We start from the raw sequence: 18,586 nt of genomic DNA, 5'->3' as shown, positions 1-18,586 counted from the left end.
AAGTACTTGCTCACTATTGTGCCCAAATTTCAGCTTCCTAGCTCAAAGGATGGCTGAGTTATCGCCCGGACAAACAAACAAACAAGAAAACAAACAAACAAGTACAGATACATTCAAAGTATACTGCCCCCATGCCCAATAAATAAATAACATCCAGCGTGGCATTGCAGGGACGCCTTCGGTGCCCGGCAATACCACAGTGCAACGCATATAGACTATTGGGAAGGAGAGGTGTACAATTAATTGATTGATTAATTGCGTAATTAAAATAAATAAATGATAATCATAAAATAATTTCTTAATCAATTCGCTAATAGCATACCTAGACCACCAGAACTTCATCCGAAGCTGTAACTTTTTGAAAATTGATTAAATAAGTCATTAATCGAAAAATTAAATAATTCATTGATTAATTAATATATAATTAATCGATTAATCACTGAATCAAAAATATTCTTTATAGCCACATCACTTGGTCATTGTCATGTTCAAATATCTCCGGTTCACTCCGGTTTCTTTCTTGTTGTACACCACTCCTTTCCTATGCCATCTCCAGGTGCTGCATAACGTCATTGCCAGGCACCGAAGGGGGCTCAGCAATGACGCGCACTGAAAGGGAGTACTCAGTTTTCACTCCGGTTGTTTGTTTTCTTGTTTGTTTGTCCGGGCGATATCTCAGCCATCCTTTGAGCTAGGAAGCTGAAATTTCGGCACAATAGTGAGCAAGTGCTTTGGAAAAAACATTGTCTTTTGTTTTTTGATTAATTAATTAATTAATTAGTTATTTAATTATTATCGATTAATTAAGTACCTATTTATTTCCTTTCTCCTCTGGGCAATATATCAGGCACCTTTTGCGCTAGGAAGCTGATATTATTTGGACATGACAATGACCAAGTGATTTGGCTGTAAAGGATATTTTTGATTCATTGATTAATCAATTAATCGATTAATTATTTAATTATTCGATTAATAATAATAATAATAATAATTCATTTATTTTGTATGACTTCATTAAATTTTTTAAAGTTACAGATTCAGATGAAACGGTGGTGGTGTAGGTATTCCATTAGCCAATTGAGTAATTATTGAATTCTTTTATGATTATTATTTATTTATTTTCATTATTAATCATTTATTTCTTTTCTTTCTCATCCTGGCAATATCTCAGGCACCTCTTGAGCTAGGAAGCTGATATTCGGACACGATAGTGACCAAGTGATGCGGCTATAAAGGATATTTTTGATTTATTGATTAATCTATTCATCGATTTATTATTTATTGATTAATAAATTAATTTTTTTCTCGATTAATGACTTTTTAAATTAATTTTCAAAAGGTTACAGCTTCAGATGAAACACTGCTGGTCGAGGTATGCTATTCACCAATTGATTAAGAAATTATTTTACAATTATTATTTATTGATTTTAATTATGCAATTAATCAATCAATTATTGTACACCTCTCCCTCTCTATGAGCTGCACAGCGGTATCACCGAGTGCCAAAGGCGCCCCGGAAATGCCACGCTGGAGGATATTATTTATTTATTTGGCATGGGGGAGGTGTACTTTGAATGTATAAGTACTTGTTATGTGTTAAATTGTGGTTTAATTACCAAGTGGAAATCATGTATTGAAGTAGTTTGGTTCATGCATTTATTATAAGGTAGGAATTTATAATTTGCCCAGCGTGTCGGTGATAGCTTGCTTCCTCTTTGTGTTGGACATCGTGGGATCTTTAACGTCCACCAACTAATGCTGGAAGATGGGATGCCCATTTAATGTCCATCTGAGGGACGGCACACACATATTAATTATTGCCGGGTTATTAAGTTTGCCTCCGGTCAATAATTATGCCCACGTTCAAAAAAAAAGGAGTAAGAAGAAGATGTACTGCCATCTTTGACAGTTTACAGAAGAGGCTTTGAAGGTTTATTTTTATTTAAATACATCTGGTAATTGTTTTTATTTATTTATATGTAGTTGTACATGAATATAAATGTCATTAATCAAAAAAAGGGTGATATCATAGGTAAAAAGCAAAATATAATACCTGAAGTGGAGTCATGAGGAACACATCCCCCACTTATTCCGTATTATGAGAAAAATTGCTTTGATTTTCATCTTTTCGATATTCGTCGCACTTTTTAGGAACGCATCCCCAACGTAAGCCGGTGCCTTCCAGCACAATTCAGATTTTACTATTTGGTACTTTAGCGATGTATTATGGCGTCATAATAGTATATATACATACTTATTGGTACTGCAGGTAAATCGGAGATGAACCCGAAGGATACCTGAGTAAAGAAGTTGTCACTCGCATGTGCTGTGAGCTATGCATTGTGGTGGGTTAGTAATTTAATATTCACACTTTTGGTGCATGTTCGGTTCAATAAATTTAATTACGCCTGAGGGCGAACGCCTGGCTCAAAAGCACAATGACAATTATGTGAAAAATAATGTATTTGATAAATAACAAAACGGGACAGGGATTCAGCACCTATAGACAAAGCAAATATAAATGATCAAAGAGCTGACACTCTAGGTCCGCTGCCTTTTGGGTGGTGTGAGGAATAGATCTCTGTGATATCTATCTATAATTCCAGTAATCTCTGTGTGTTTGTTTGTTTGTACGTTTGTACGTTTGTTTGTCTGTGACCGCTGTTTCTCGACAACCACGGGTCCGATATACTTTAAACTTGCCAGGTATATTGCTGGGGACCCGAGGATGTGCCTTTTCAAGGTTTCATATTAATCGGACAATTACTTACCGAGCTATGTCCAAAAAACGATTCAACCAATCAGAGAGCAGCGAGCTATCGCGTGTGCCGAACGTGGCGGACACACTCTGCCTCGGATGGCACATTTGAGAGCGTATTCATTTATTTCACGTTTGCAAACTATGTTGGCGCTATGTTGGCGCTATGTTGGCGTTAAACTATGTTTTAAAACTAATAAAAACCATTTCATCTAAATAGAGGGGGGGGGGGGGGGGATTGTCACTGTACTCGCAAGCCGTTCGCCGTTCGCTTTGGCGTTGCGAATGGACCAACACATTTCATGGACCAAACCATTTCATGTAAAGCGTTCGCCGTTCGCTTTGGCGTTGCGAATGGACCAAAACATTTCATGAACCAAACCATTTCATGTAAATAGAGGGGGGGATATAATTTTAGATATAGATATAGTACGGGCATGCCCTAGTGAAAACTAAATGTTTAACGGTTTTTCAAATATCGCGTACAAAAGCCAAGTTGCTGAGATAGTTGCCATGGCAAGATAATTCAGCCAATTACAGCTGTCATCTAATTAGGTTGAGATAATGTCATGAGGAATAGATAGCTACAATAGGAAAACTAAATTTTCAACGGTTTATGAAATATCACATACGCAAAAGTACATGGACGGCCGGTTGGGCGATCGGACGGACAGAGCTCATTTTAATGTTCCCCCTCTTCAACCTTGTCAGAGGGGTGAGGGACAAAATAGGGGAAGGGTAGATGGTGCGTGCACCACCGCACCGGTCTTGCTTATCTGGACACAACCGGACTGATCGCATATTTTGACCTAAGGTCTCACACGAGACTCATACGGGAACACGAGGCAATGTAAGAGGAGACAGATGGCGAGCTAGAGATGATGAGAGCTTCCTTTGAGGGACGAGGCTGCTTGGCATGATGGTGCCTGATCTGACTCATGGGTGAGCCGCTCCGGGACTCATGCCACAACTGGCACAACGGAAGGCGCTGTGGCTAAAACCCTCAGCATGCCTCGGACTGTACACCACCAGTGCTGGAACAACAACTCAAATTCCTTGCCCAATTGGCTGCAGAGTTTCTGCACCGCCATTTATAGGTGCAGTCATTAAGTCATCTGCCAAGGGCCCACCCTTTGATGGATGTTGCACATGAAGTTCCATCTTGTCGCAGTGCCCCCCAGAGACTGCACATGCAGTTCCGCCATCTTGACTCTGCAACCGCGTGGGAAGTGATAAAGCACAACAGGGAAGGATTAAGAACACTTCATACAGAGGTTGATAAAGGGGGAAAGAGACACTGGGTCTTTAGGAGAGGAAGCTCCATACATGCACAAACCTGGCAATAACTAAATTAATTATGTCCTGTTATATTTGCAACAATAATATATATGTACAAATGAAAAAAAAAACTTTGGTATTTCTTCGTCTCTTGTAATCTCCTTCCAACAACTTTCTAGATTCCCTGTGTACGACAATGAAGGGATTTGAAGTGAATGAGATTTTCATTTTCACTGAAGGGATGAGATTTTCACTACAGTCCCAGAAACCCAACATCAGCCACTGTGATAAAGTAACTGAAGGAGTGAACATTGAGGAGGGTAACTATATCACTTAGGTCAGAGTATGTGTGGGTAGCAGGCTACAGAGGAGTAATCCGGATCTGTGCACACATGGGAAAGTGTGTGTGGGAAGGCAGTTTTTTATGGGTGTGTCCCGCATTACTAAAAGGCTGGAAATGCCTTCTGTTTTCTCTCCAGCAACCTCTGCACTGTTTTATATTACTCTCCAGTTTGTTCTCAAACCAAGAGTTGAGAAAAGTTTTTGAAGTCTCCATTTTGTGATTTATATATATATGCATTCGTGCCACAGCTGGTTGCACACATCCCCACACACACACATATATATATACACAGTGTATGGACAGTTTAGTTGCTTGATGCAGATTTTATTGAAAAACAAACAATCTCACAGGATAATGAGACCTGTTATGATTATGATGGATGTAAGACGTTATGTCACCATTGGATTTTATTTTTGGTTTACTTGGTGATGACAATGATGACTGGTCACCTGCAGCCCAGCGCTCGGCCCAAGAGTTGCCGCTGGTGGAGAGGCAAAGCACCGAGAGCTGCCTAGTCACGGGAGGAGAGGAGTTGGTGATCACAGGACAAAACTTCACTCCAGATTCGAAGGTCATCTTTGTTGAGAAAGGCCTTGGTGAGTTGACTTTCACACCCTGAATGTACGAATCGCATCATTGTTGTGCTCCGGTGCCTTTTCAGTATCCAGAATTCCACAACTGGTTAGTCTCCCCAATTATTTTGCTGATTCCCGAACAATCATCTCAATTCCTTCATCGCTGTGTTCTGTTGGCCATCGAACCGTCTCCCTGTATCCTATCCCTCATTCCAGTCCTGAGGGAGTGCTGCCATTCTCACGTCATACCTTTCCCCCCATATCCTCCCCTGCTTTCTTCCACTCTCACTGAACCACTTCCACCCTCCCGACCTCTCCTTTCCCACTCTTTTCTGCCACTCGTCTACTGGTGCGTGTGTGATGTCCTCTGACCTTGTTCCCCTTTGATCCTCCATCAATTTGTGAACTTTCCACCCTCTCTCTTTTACTTACTCTCTGAGCCCACATTTCTGCATACAAAGAAAAAGCAAACAAGCTTTGATACCCTGTGTTGCTAAGTAAACAGCAATGGTAATCCAATTTTGTACTCACCACCCGTTTCACTCAATGGAAATTCGAAGGGATGCGTTGGCCACATGTGCAAATCTTTTCCATCGTAATATGCATAGCGGCAGGAAGTCATCGTTGCACATGTACTGAGACCCACCCCGCACATCCTTCGAGATGCGTCTGTGGTCCAACATGGAAATAGAAAATATCGGTTCAGATTTTGGAGAAAAATCGAACTCTGAAAGAAAGTACAAAATGTGTTTTCGTGAGTGTTGCTCATTGGCTCTTTATGTCAGGCTTCACATTTACACAGGAGTCAAGTGCAATGATAAGTTTTGTGATAAAATAGATTGATTTGTGATGTGCTGTGAGCTCCAAATTCAACATCATTTTGTTCTTAATTGTAACTTTACTATCGATCTCCTGAAATTACTTACAATCCAAATAAACGAGATGAATGAACATTTTTCACGAGCTTACCTCATCCACCATGAGGACACGTTGACCCATTATAATTATGTTTTGCACAAAGATGTCTAACTTCATTTTTTTTGTTTTGCAAAAATCGAGGCTCATGGAGGAGCACAACAACTGAGAACAAGAACTCTTCAACTGATGTGGGATGACAGAGGGGGAGCAGATGGATACTGGAAAGCATGCAGGCATCACGTGAGATAAGAAATGGCGAATATGTGAGAGGGTTTTGGAGGGTGAATAAGATCATGACAAGTAGGAATAGGAAAGGGCAGGTGATAGCAGTGTCTTGGGGTGAGTAACTTGATTGGACAAACATGGGAAGGTGATTCCATAGGTGGGAGGAAGCAAAAGAGTGCAAATAAGAGTGAAGTATGGATTACGGAGGTTACTAGATGGCCATGTCTGTCCTTTGTCATTGGTAGACCGAGAGATGGGCAGGGGGCAAGGGGCTAATGAGCAGCTGAGAGATAACAGAAGAGTAAATGAAAGGTGGGCTGATGAGAGAGAGAGAGAGAGAGGAGAGGAGAGGAGAGGAGAGGAAAAGAGAAGAGAAGAGAAGAGAAGAGAAGATGAGACGAGACGAGACTAGACGAGACGAGACGAGACGGGCAGGAGAAAGATGGAGGAAAGAGACTGAGGAGGGAGGCGGAGGAGGGAGACGGAGAAAAGAGAGAGAGCTTTTTATAATTAGTTTTATTTTTTAGAGCTTTGGCCTCAACATCATGCAAGAAAAAAATATGGGGAGTGAAGGGACAGGAAAGAGCGAAACACTGCCATGCCGGTGTATGTGGTATGGTATAAATTCATGAAATATAAGTATTGAGAGGTCTACCAGGAAGCCTTAGAAGTACATACACTCATCTGTCCTGCCTGGGTGTGAATCCTGATCCAGCTATAAATTGTCACCCTGGTGTTTCACAGGCAGCGTGATTCAACAATGTGTTTGCCGTTCTCATCTGATGGACGTTAAACTGGCCGTCCCATCTACCGACATTAGTTGGTGGACAATAAAGACCCCACATTGTCCTTCGTGACTTGTCGGCGAGCTATCGCTGGCACCATGAACAAATTCCAAATTCCTGCTGGAACTACTGCTGTCAAGGCAATGGCAAACCACCCAGTATAATCCTTGCTGAGGAAGCTGCTACGTTGGCACTGGCGCTTAGCGAAGAGTACGGTACATCAGAGAGAGAGAGAGGGAGAGGGAGAGAGAAAGACAGAAGAGAGGCAGACAGAGAGACAAAGAGGTTTGGCAGAACTGAACACACTCCCAGTGAACCTGCTCAAGTCTAGCATCCTGATCTCATCAATTAGTTTGTTTATATTTTGTCCCATCTCTGGAACTCCCTCCCAATATTCATCAAATCCTTTTTCTTCCTGCAGTCTTTCCATGCATTCCTTCACCATCATCTCATTTAAACCCCCATTCCTATCCATGATTGTTTTCTTTTTCTTCTTCTGTCGACATCCGTACGTTTTTGTTTGTTCCATTTCCACCTGCTCCTCAGCGCACCGATGTCAGGACATGACCTCTTCTCCATTAAGTGTTGGGACAGTAAGGAATGACACAGGGTTATTCATGCTCAACCACTTATTCGACTTCTACAATTTGCTGTCACGGCCACTTTGCATCAAATGTTCCATTTTATTCCATAGAATGTATATTTTAGCAGGATTGGATTCTTAATTCTGTCTGCTGGGTTTGTCATTATTCTCATGCAGCTGTGCTGCTGATGCAGTGCCCCTGTAGATTAGGAATGCAGTGAAGCACTGGGATACAGTATATGGTCCGACCGGGAATCAGGCCCTGACCTCTGAGCTATCCCATCAGTCCCACTAAATGTTCATAGTATATCAAGTGTTATATTGTGATGTTCTTCCTTCGGAGAGAGTTCAGTGGTGTGTGTGGTGTGTTGATTCTGGCCATCAGGCAGCATTCCAAGATGTCCCATAGTGGTTTGACTGGGTTTAAGTCGGGGATCTGGGTGGCTTACTCAAAATTTACAACATTGTTGTCCCCAAAGCAAGTCTGGAAATATTGCTTTGTTGCTTTAAATGCTAACCCCCTTGCTTGCATTTCTTCTTCCACCATCTTTAGCCAAGTCTTTCTCGTTCTTCCCCGTCCTCGACTTCCTTCCACATTCATTTCCATCACTCTTCTCAACCAGTCACTTTCATCCTTCCTCAACACATGACCAAACCATCTCAACCTGTTCCCCTTCACAGCATCAATCACAGGCTCTATTCCCATCATCTTTCGCAATTCATAATTTGTCTTCCTCTCTCTCAACGATACTCCGCACATCCGTCGAACCATTCGCATTTCCACCCTTTACCGGTGCTGCTCTACGTCCATTACCCATGTCTCGCTCCCATAAATCATAACACTTCTCACACATGCAGCATACAACTTTCCCTTCAGCTTCAACGACACTCCTCTCCTCGTCAGCACGCCACTCAGTTCCCGAAACTTCTTCCATGCACATCTCACTCTAGCAACCGTTGCCGAGTCTGATCCACCTTCTCCATTCAGCATGTCTCCAAGGTAGCAAAATGTTTTCACACCTTCCAGCTTCACGCCGTCTCCAAGATCCAACTCAACATTTCCTCCATCTGCAGCTCCCTCTGTGCACACCTTACATTTGAATGTAGCTGCCACACTGGTTAATGACCCTCTCAGCCCACTACATTTTTGATGAACCCACTCAGCGCACATTGTACATTGAATGGAGTTCACTCCGACACCCTACCTGCACACAGCACACGGCCACTTCCCAGTTCTTTCCACCTCACCACATGCTTTACCACTTGTCATCACCTTCGTCTTTCCGATATTCACCGTCAGACCTTTTGTCTCCATACATTCCTTCCACTTGTTCATCTTTTCCTTCAGTCCATCCATACTTTCCGCAATCAACACCAGATCATCTGCATACAACAACTCCCACGGTAAACCCTCCTTTACGTTCTGAGCCAGCACCTCCATCACAGCTACAAATAGTAGTGGACTTAGTACCGACCCCTGATGCACTCCCACCTTCACCTCAAACTCACCACTGTTCCCGTCCTTCGTCCTTACAGCTGTGCGCTCTCTTTTGTACATTGCCATCACTCCTCTGATCAACCATTCCTCCACTCCTAACTTCCTCAATGCCCATGTCAATACTTCGCGTGGAACCCTATCGAATGCTTTCTCCAGATCAACAAACCCAAGAAACAACTTTTTCCTCTTCTCCATGTACTTCTCCTGCAACTGCCTCACAATAAAAAGCGCGTCTGTCGTTCCTCTTCCTGGCATAAATCCAAACTGCTTTTTGTCGATCTTCAATTTCTTCCTTATCCTCCTCTCTAACACCCTTTCCAATACCTTCATTCCATGCTCCAATAACTTTATCGCTCAGTACGAGCCACACTCCAGAGGGTCACCTTTCCCCTTGTATAGAGGGATGAGGTACTCAGTTCCCAATCCACTGGAATTCAGCCTTCTTTCACCACCAGATTACAGATCTCTGTCATTCTCTTCACACCCCAACTTCCTGCTGCCTTCAACATATCTCCCACAACTCCCGTCGGCCCTCCCGCTTTTCTACTCTTCATTGCTTTTATCGCTTCCTCAACTTCCTTCTCAGTTATCTTCTCTGCCGGTCCTAAAACTGGGTTACTCTCTATGTTGTCATCCCATTCAGCCTCTGCATTCAACAGCATTTCCATATATCTCTTCCATCTTCCTTTAATTCCATCTGGGTCCACAACGATTTGTCCCACTTCATCCTTCAAGCAACTCACCCCCATCACATCACACCTCTCTTTTGCTATCTGCTTTGCAATCCTGAATACCGCTCTCTGACCCTCTTCCGAATCCAAGCGTTCTCCGAACATTTTCCTACATGCCTCCTGTGCCTTTCCTACCTCTTTCTTTGCAGCCTTCTTGACTGCCTTATAACTTTCATGCTCTGCTTTTTTTGCTCCCGTACCCTCTGCCTTCTGCCACTCCTTGAACTTCTTCCTCTTCTCGTCAATCCTCTTTCCAACTTCATCATCCCACAACCATGTTTCCGAGTGCCTCGGTGGTCCTTTAGTCCATCCACATACCTCACCAACGGCTCCCAACAGAGTATCTTTCATTGACATCCAACCACTTTGAAGCTCAACCACATCATCCTCTACCCTAATCAGCCTCTCTTTTAATGCCTCCCTTAATGTCACCTCTTTCAACCTCCACACCTTCATTCTCGGTTGGCACTTCACCCGCCGAGCTCTCCTCGCACCTTTCACCCTTATGCCGCAGACAACCAAGTGGTGCTGTGAAACAGCCTCCTCCCCCGGGATCACCTTTGTGTCCCGGAGGTGCCCCCTATCTCACCTGCGCACCATCAGGTAGTCAACGGTTGTCGTCGACCCACCTGTCGTGTATGTAACAAGCTTATTATCCTCCTTCTGGAACTGAGTATTACAAATCAACAAATCAGCTCCATCAGCAAACTCCAAAATCCTTTCACCTTCTCCATTTCTCACACCATATCCGTAACCCCCATGAACTCCCTCCAAACCATCCATACTCCTTCCCACATGTCCATTTAGGTCTCCTCCTACCACAACAACTTCCTCATCTTTCACGTTTTCCATCAGCTTCTCTATTGCACACCAGAACTTGTCCTTCTCTTCAACGCTCCGACCAACCTGCGGAGCATATCCCGAGATGACGTTCACCAAGAGCTTTCCAATCATCATTTTCACCATCATCAACCTTTCACTCACTCTCGTCACACTCACCACACTGTCTACAAACTCCTCAGAAAACAGGACACCAACACCATTCATGCCCTCCGGGCACCCTTGCCACAGAAGCTTGTTTTTCTGACCCTGCCTACGCTTCACCATTCTCACAGCACTTCCCTTCCATCTCGTCTCTTGCACACAACATATGTCCACTCTTCTTCTGACCAATACTTCCACCACTTCTCCTGATCTCCCTGTCATTGTCCCTACATTCCATGTCCCAAACCTCAGAAACCGATCTCCACTTTGGGCTGTACCCTGCCCATATGTAGTTGTAATTGTAATTGTCATGGTTCTCTTTTTGAGGCAATGTTTCTATGGCCGGATGCATTTCCTGACGCCAACCCTCTTAGTCGCCTCTTACGACACGCAGGGATATGGTGTACCTATTCTAAACCAGGGTACACACCGGGAGACGGATATACAGTCATGTGAAAAAGTAAGTACACCCCATGTAAAGTTTTGATTTTTTCAACATATTTCAACATACAGCTATTTTATCTTCATTTCAACAACATTGATAGATAAAGGTGATGTAATATAACAAATATCATGAAACATTTGCATTTTGTAGTCCATTGTATAATTTAAATAAACATAAATGCAAATTTCACATGTGGAAAAAGTAAGGACACCCTTTGCTCTAATAGGTGGTATTGCCCCCTTTGGCAGAAACAACCTCAAGTAGGCGTTTCTTATAACTGTCTACAAGTCTCTGACATCAACTGGGAGAAATTTTTGCCCACTCCTCCAAGCAGAATTCTTTCAGCTGTGCGATGTTTGAGGGGTATCTTGCATGCACAGCTCGTTTCAAATCCCCCCACAACATCTCGATGGGATTTAGATCCGAGCTTTGACTTGGCCATTCCAGGACCCTCCATTTCTTTCTTTTCAGCCATTCCTTGGTGGATTTACTGGTATGTTTAGGCTTATTGTTATGTTGCAAGGTCCACCTTCAGTTGAGCTTCAACTTTCCGACAGATGGCCTCACATTGTCCTCAAGCACCCTCTGGTACAATGAAGAATTCATAGTGGATTCTATGATGGTGAGCTGCCCAGGCCCTGATGCAGCAAAGCTGCCCCAAACCATAATATTTCCACCACCATGCTTTACAGTTGGTATCAGGTTCCTGTGGTCAAATGCTGTCTTTGGTTTTCGCCAAACATGTCTTCTGGTACTGTGGCCAAATAGCTCTATCTTTGACTCATCTGTCCAGAGCACATTGTTCCAGAACTGCTGGTCTTTGCCTACGTGTTCATTGGCAAACTTTTGTCTTGCCCTGATGTTCTTTCTGGACAGCAAAGGTTTCCTCCTGGCACACCTCCCATGTAGATCAAATTTGTGCAGCCTCTTTCTAATGGTAGACTCGTGCACTTTGACATCAACAGTGGCAAGAGCTACCTGTAGGTCCCGTGATGACATTCTGGGGTTCTTCGAGACTTCTTTCAGCATCTTGCGGTCTGCTCTCGGGCTGAACTTGCTGTGGCGGCCTGGCCTGAACAAGTTGGTAGTTGTTTGGAATCTTCTCCACTTGTAGATGATCTTCCGGACAGTCGAATGATTGATTTCAAATTGTTTGGAGATCTTTTAAAATCCATTCCCAGACTCATAGGCATCTATAACCGTCTTTCTGAAGGCCTCAGAGAGCTCTTTTGATCTAGCCATGGTGACGCCGCACACTTCAACAACAAAGAGCAAACCAAACTAAATGTCAGGTTTAAATAAGACAGGTTCCTCCAAGGTCTTCTCTAACGATGTTCTAATCATTTGCACCTGAGCTGGTGCACCTGATTCTAATTTTCGGTATTTGAAGTAGTGATAAATGTAGGGGTGTACTTACTTTTTCCACATGCAAAATTTGCATTTATGTTTATTTAAATTATACAATGGACTACAAAATGTAAATGTTTCATGATATTTGTTATATTATATCACCTTTATCTATCAATATTTTTGAAATGAAGATCAAATAGCTGCATGTTGAAATATGTTGAAAAGGTCAAAACTTTACATGGGGTGTACTTACTTTTTCAGGTGACTGTATATATTGTCATGGGGACCGCAAGGCAAACCCCCACTCTTGCAGGGAAAATGGCCTTAAAATGCCTGTTTTTGTTGTTGTTGTATATACTAGCTTGGCTCGGCTCGCTGCGCTCACCTCACCACACATCGTTACTGAGGAACGGGCTTATTTTAGCTGAGGATAATGACTGAACCTGAGTTGCTGTGTTGTCATGATTTACAGCAATCATAATACAAACAATTATTTTGCACAAATTTATTTGTAGTGTTTGTGATATTACATTTTCATAAGCAATTTAGGTTGAAGATTTAGGTTGAAAAAATATATAAAATTCAAAAAAGAACCCCTCAGCACATACATACGGGAGGGGTAGGTGCAGACTGGAAGTTTGGGACGATTACACCTCACCACCACGTAATTCAAAACACCTTCACCACCACATAATTTAAGACACCTCATCCCCATGTAATTTAAAATACCTCACCCCCACGTAATTTAAAACACATCACCCCCAAGTAATTTAAAACACCTCACCCCCCACGTAATTTAAAACACCTCACCCCCACGTAATTTAAAACGCATCACCCCCAAGTAATTTATAACACCTCACCCCCAAGTAATTTAAAACACCTCACCCCCACGTAATTTAAAACACCTCACCCCCATGTAATTTAAAACACCTCACCCCCACCAAATTTAAAACGCCTCACCACCACGTAATCCAAAACACCTCACCCCCATGTAATTGAAAACACCTTTCCACCATGTAAATCAAAACACCTCACCACCACGTAATTCAAAACACCTCACCACCACAAAATTTAAAACACCTCACCACCACGTAATTCAAAACACCTTACCACCATGTAATTCAAAACACCTCACCAACACGTAATTTAAAAAACCTCATCACCAAGTAATTCAAAACACCTCATCACCCACTAATTCAAAACACCTCACCACCACATAATTTAAAACACCTCACCACCACGTAATTCAAAACACCTCACCACCAAGTTATTCAAAACACCTCGTCACCAACTAATTCAAAACACCTCACCACCACGTGATTTAAAAACACCTCACCGCCACATAATTCAAAATACCTCACCCCCACGTGATTCAAAACCACCACCACGTTATTTAAAACACTTCACAACCACGGAAACAAACGTTTCAGGGAGTAGTTCAGTGACAACAGACACTGCCCCATATGTGCAGGTATATACCAGGTATATAAATTCAGGTATATTGCAGGGAAAATGGCCTTAAAATGCCTGTTTTTGTTGTTGTTGTTGTTGTATATACTAGCTTGGCTCGGCTCGCTGCGCTCACCTCACCACACATCGTTACTGAGGAACGGGCTTATTTTAGCTGAGGATAATGACTGAACCTGAGTTGCTGTGTTGTCATGATTTACAGCAATCATAATACAAACAATTATTTTGCACAAATTTATTTGTAGTGTTTGTGATATTACATTTTCATAAGCAATTTAGGTTGAAGATTTAGGTTGAAAAAATATATAAAATTCAAAAAAGAACCCCTCAGCACATACATACGGGAGGGGTAGGTGCAGACTGGAAGTTTGGGACGATTACACCTCACCACCACGTAATTCAAAACACCTTCACCACCACATAATTTAAGACACCTCATCCCCATGTAATTTAAAATACCTCACCCCCACGTAATTTAAAACACATCACCCCCAAGTAATTCAAAACACCTCACCCCCCACGTAATTTAAAACACCTCACCCCCACGTAATTTAAAACGCATCACCCCCAAGTAATTTATAACACCTCACCCCCAAGTAATTTAAAACACCTCACCCCCACGTAATTTAAAACACCTCACCCCCATGTAATTTAAAACACCTCACCCCCACCAAATTTAAAACGCCTCACCACCACGTAATCCAAAACACCTCACCCCCATGTAATTGAAAACACCTTTCCACCATGTAAATCAAAACACCTCACCACCACGTAATTCAAAACACCTCACCACCACAAAATTTAAAACACCTCACCACCACGTAATTCAAAACACCTTACCACCATGTAATTCAAAACACCTCACCAACACGTAATTTAAAAAACCTCATCACCAAGTAATTCAAAACACCTCATCACCCACTAATTCAAAACACCTCACCACCACATAATTTAAAACACCTCACCACCACGTAATTCAAAACACCTCACCACCAAGTTATTCAAAACACCTCGTCACCAACTAATTCAAAACACCTCACCACCACGTGATTTAAAAACACCTCACCGCCACATAATTCAAAATACCTCACCCCCACGTGATTCAAAACCACCACCACGTTATTTAAAACACTTCACAACCACGGAAACAAACGTTTCAGGGAGTAGTTCAGTGACAACAGACACTGCCCCATATGTGCAGGTATATACCAGGTATATAAATTCAGGTATATTGCAGGGAAAATGGCCTTAAAATGCCTGTTTTTGTTGTTGTTGTTGTATATACTAGCTTGGCTCGGCTCGCTGCGCTCACCTCACCACACATCGTTACTGAGGAACGGGCTTATTTTAGCTGAGGATAATGACTGAACCTGAGTTGCTGTGTTGTCATGATTTACAGCAATCATAATACAAACAATTATTTTGCACAAATTTATTTGTAGTGTTTGTGATATTACATTTTCATAAGCAATTTAGGTTGAAAAAAAAAATATAATTCAAAAAAGAACACCTCAGCACATACATATGGGAGGGGTAGGTGCAGACTGGAAGTTTGGGCCGATTACACCTCACCACCACGTAATTCAAAACACCTTCACCACCACGTAATTTAAGAAACCTCATCCCCATGTAATTTGTAATGTGTAATGTAATGTGTGTAATGACTGTACCTGAGTTGTTGTTTTGTCATGGTTTAAACCAATCATAATTCAAACAATCATAATGCACAAATGTATTTGTAATATACGTGATATTACATTTTATAAACAATTGAAGTTGAAAACAAAAAAAATTCCCCCCAAAAAAAACATATTGGAAATGTTTTCAAAATAAATTCCCTTAGGACATAACGACGGGAGAGATAGGTGCATACCAGAAGTTTGGTACGATTTCACAAAAGTTTGAGGGAGTAGTTCAGTGACAACACAGGACAACACAGACACTGCACAGATATATATATATATATATATATATATATATATATATATATATATATATATATATATATATATATATATATATATATATATATATATATATACGGTATGTGTCCTCACCCAGAACAGTTCATCAAAGCTACTTGTGTGGCTTTGTCACAATATTATTGTTAGCTTTGTCACAATAAGATGCCCTGGGGGGAAAAATATATGCACATTCAGTTGGTGTCCCATGACTTTTGATAATGTAGTGGTGTACATTTAAAAGGGACTTGGACTGATGAAGAATGCCCAGTCTGTGCTTAGCCTTTTAGGAGACTTTGTGTGCCCAATTATGTCTGTGACTGATTTAGCGGTCCGGCAATTCTATGGAAATGAAAATTTAAAACATCCTCAAATTAATTTGAAGTTATATGAAGTTATTCAAGAGTCGCATTGCCAAATCCGTTTGTAGAGAATGAACCATCATTTTGTAAAATGATGAATTGGAATGAAATTATGTTTGAATTTCAGGCAAAAGGCAACAGCACGTGTCGATGAATGTCAATTCCCATGATGATCTGTGGAATATCTCAGAGGGTTCCGACTGGAACAGCATTTTGGTTTTGCTGTTCAGTCGAGAGGATATGAAAGAAGGAGTCCAAAAGGCAGTGCCGCATGGAAATTTCTTTCTTGGTTGTCCCTTTTATGACTCCTTGGCAGGATGTTAAAGGGATATTGTTAGATGTGAGGGGGAGGTTGCTAAGATCATTCTAACAGTGTCACTGCAGGCTGTTTGTATGATGATTCAGAAGTTCTGATTTTTTTTTTTTTTAAAGAAACACCAACCACACACACAAACACACACACAATTGTCATTTTGTTCCAACCCACATGGATTCTTTGGTGTGGCATTTTGGTAATTTCAAAGTTTAAAAACATAAATTTTGCAGAAGAAGATTTATTTTAGAAGGAAAAGTGCCTTAAGCACACTTGTGGAATTTTCGGCAAAGGTTATTGGAATTATGTCCCTCAGCGTTGCCTGGCAAACCCGGTCACCGAGTCCTTACGCGAATAGATGTGGAAGGCCAATGACGTGGCAGATGCGGGGAAACCGCTTCCAACCACAGGCGTGCAGGATACAGGGCATCCCTGAAAAGGCCATGGAGCCACAAGGAATGCCCTGGCACTTTCAAACCCCCGATGCTGACTTCCAGCATCTTTACAAGAATTTGCCCAACACCGCTGGGGTGCGATTCAGTCTTCGCGTTCTACAAAGCCTCACGAGACTTCCGATATTTTGAGCTGGCATTGAGCTGGCACAAAAAGCAGTCGTATTGATTCACGTTTCCTCCCAGCAACAACAATATGACTGTTTTCAGAAAACTTGACTTCAGTGGTATCAAACATTTCTTCCTCATATGTAAGGAAAAGTTTTCATAACCATTGTTTGATTATTTGATGCCACAGCACGAGCAGTTTTAAGGCTGTTTTATGGTAAAAGTGTGGGTGTTGATAATTGAGTCCATGCCCCTTTTGAAGTGAGCCGGTTTGCCATTACCTTCCCTAGTCGTATTTGTGGAAGAATTTGGCCAATGTCCTGGGGGCACAATGGCCTAACCCTTTGCAAAAGACACCTTGGGGTCATTAATGTCCACCAGCGAATGCTCACAGACTGGACACGTTGCTTAACGTCCCAACCGGATGGTCAACTCATGAATGCATTGCCCTTCCTGAGAAACATACATGACAATTATTCTCTCGTCTTATTGGGAATGTAACCCAAACTGGATGGCACCAAAGTTTCATGGCCAGAGTGAATGGCATGAAGTTTTTCCTTTCCGCGCATCGATCGGTTTTGGTGGTGTAAGGGTTAGAGCGTCCACTCTGAGTCTGGGAGGTCTGTGGTTCAAACCCTGGCCTGGTCATACCAAACAATTTTAAAATGGTACTTGCTACTTCCTTCCTTGATGCTCAGGTTGAAGATAAGAGCATGGCCAAACAACTATAAGGTGGTCATAACAGCACAGGCTTTGATGAGCCTAATGGCCTCCTCTTGCCCCAAAGTTTCATGTAAGGGAACTCGTATCATATTTATTTCTAGCAGGGTCTACCCGGCGCTGTCTGGTTGGGTGAGCTTTTCCCGGCAGTGGTTTCAGGATGTGTTGGACATTGAAAAGCTATGGAGTTATTGGCATCATGGTTGGTTACCTTTTGTCTGCGGGCCTGGAGCAGCATTGCCTGACCCCACATCCGGTTACACACAATATAGCGGCCTTTGGTGGTCTCAAAACGGATGTTAAGGTTGACGTGCAGTTGCTTAAAACCTCACCCGGATACTGAATTACCTACGTCCAAAATTTGCGGCCTCTAGGTGCTACGGCTCGGCCGTGAAAGAATAACGTACGAACACACAAATACACAAACAAACAAACAAACAAACACTCGAAAATATTTACAAGATAAACATACAGGCAAAATCTCCCAAAAATGACTATAGTCCGGAGATTGTTGTGCAATGAAACCTTACTTTGCGGTGTACACTAAATGTTGTCTTGGAATGAAGACAATATGTAATGCCTATGGATATGTGGTGAAACGGACGAGCAATTCGTGAGAAAGTTGTTGCTTTTTTGTGTGGAATCCATTCTTTTTCCATGCCCAGGAATGACCCGAGAGGTTTTACAACGGCTCAATTATCCGAGGAAGGTGAATACTGTATGTCGA

General features: G+C 42.2%; 1 protein-coding gene across 3 annotated transcripts in view; it reads left to right on the top strand.

Moving 5' to 3' along the window:
• LOC137414419 (nuclear factor of activated T-cells, cytoplasmic 3) overlaps positions 1 to 18,586 on the top strand; it is a 323,497-nt gene that overhangs the window by 194,895 nt on the left and 110,016 nt on the right. For all 3 annotated transcript variants that reach the window (XM_078771398.1, XM_068099948.2, XM_068099947.2), the window contains one exon: positions 4,835 to 4,975. In XM_078771398.1, the coding sequence (XP_078627524.1) occupies positions 4,835 to 4,975 (141 nt within the window). The remainder of the gene's footprint in view (positions 1 to 4,834; positions 4,976 to 18,586) is intronic.

This window comes from Myxine glutinosa, chromosome 2 (assembly GCF_964187855.1).
Source record: "Myxine glutinosa chromosome 2, kmMyxGlut1.1, whole genome shotgun sequence".
Taxonomy (NCBI): Eukaryota; Metazoa; Chordata; class Myxini; order Myxiniformes; family Myxinidae; genus Myxine; species Myxine glutinosa.
This window is presented reverse-complemented; position numbering and strand designations above follow the sequence as displayed.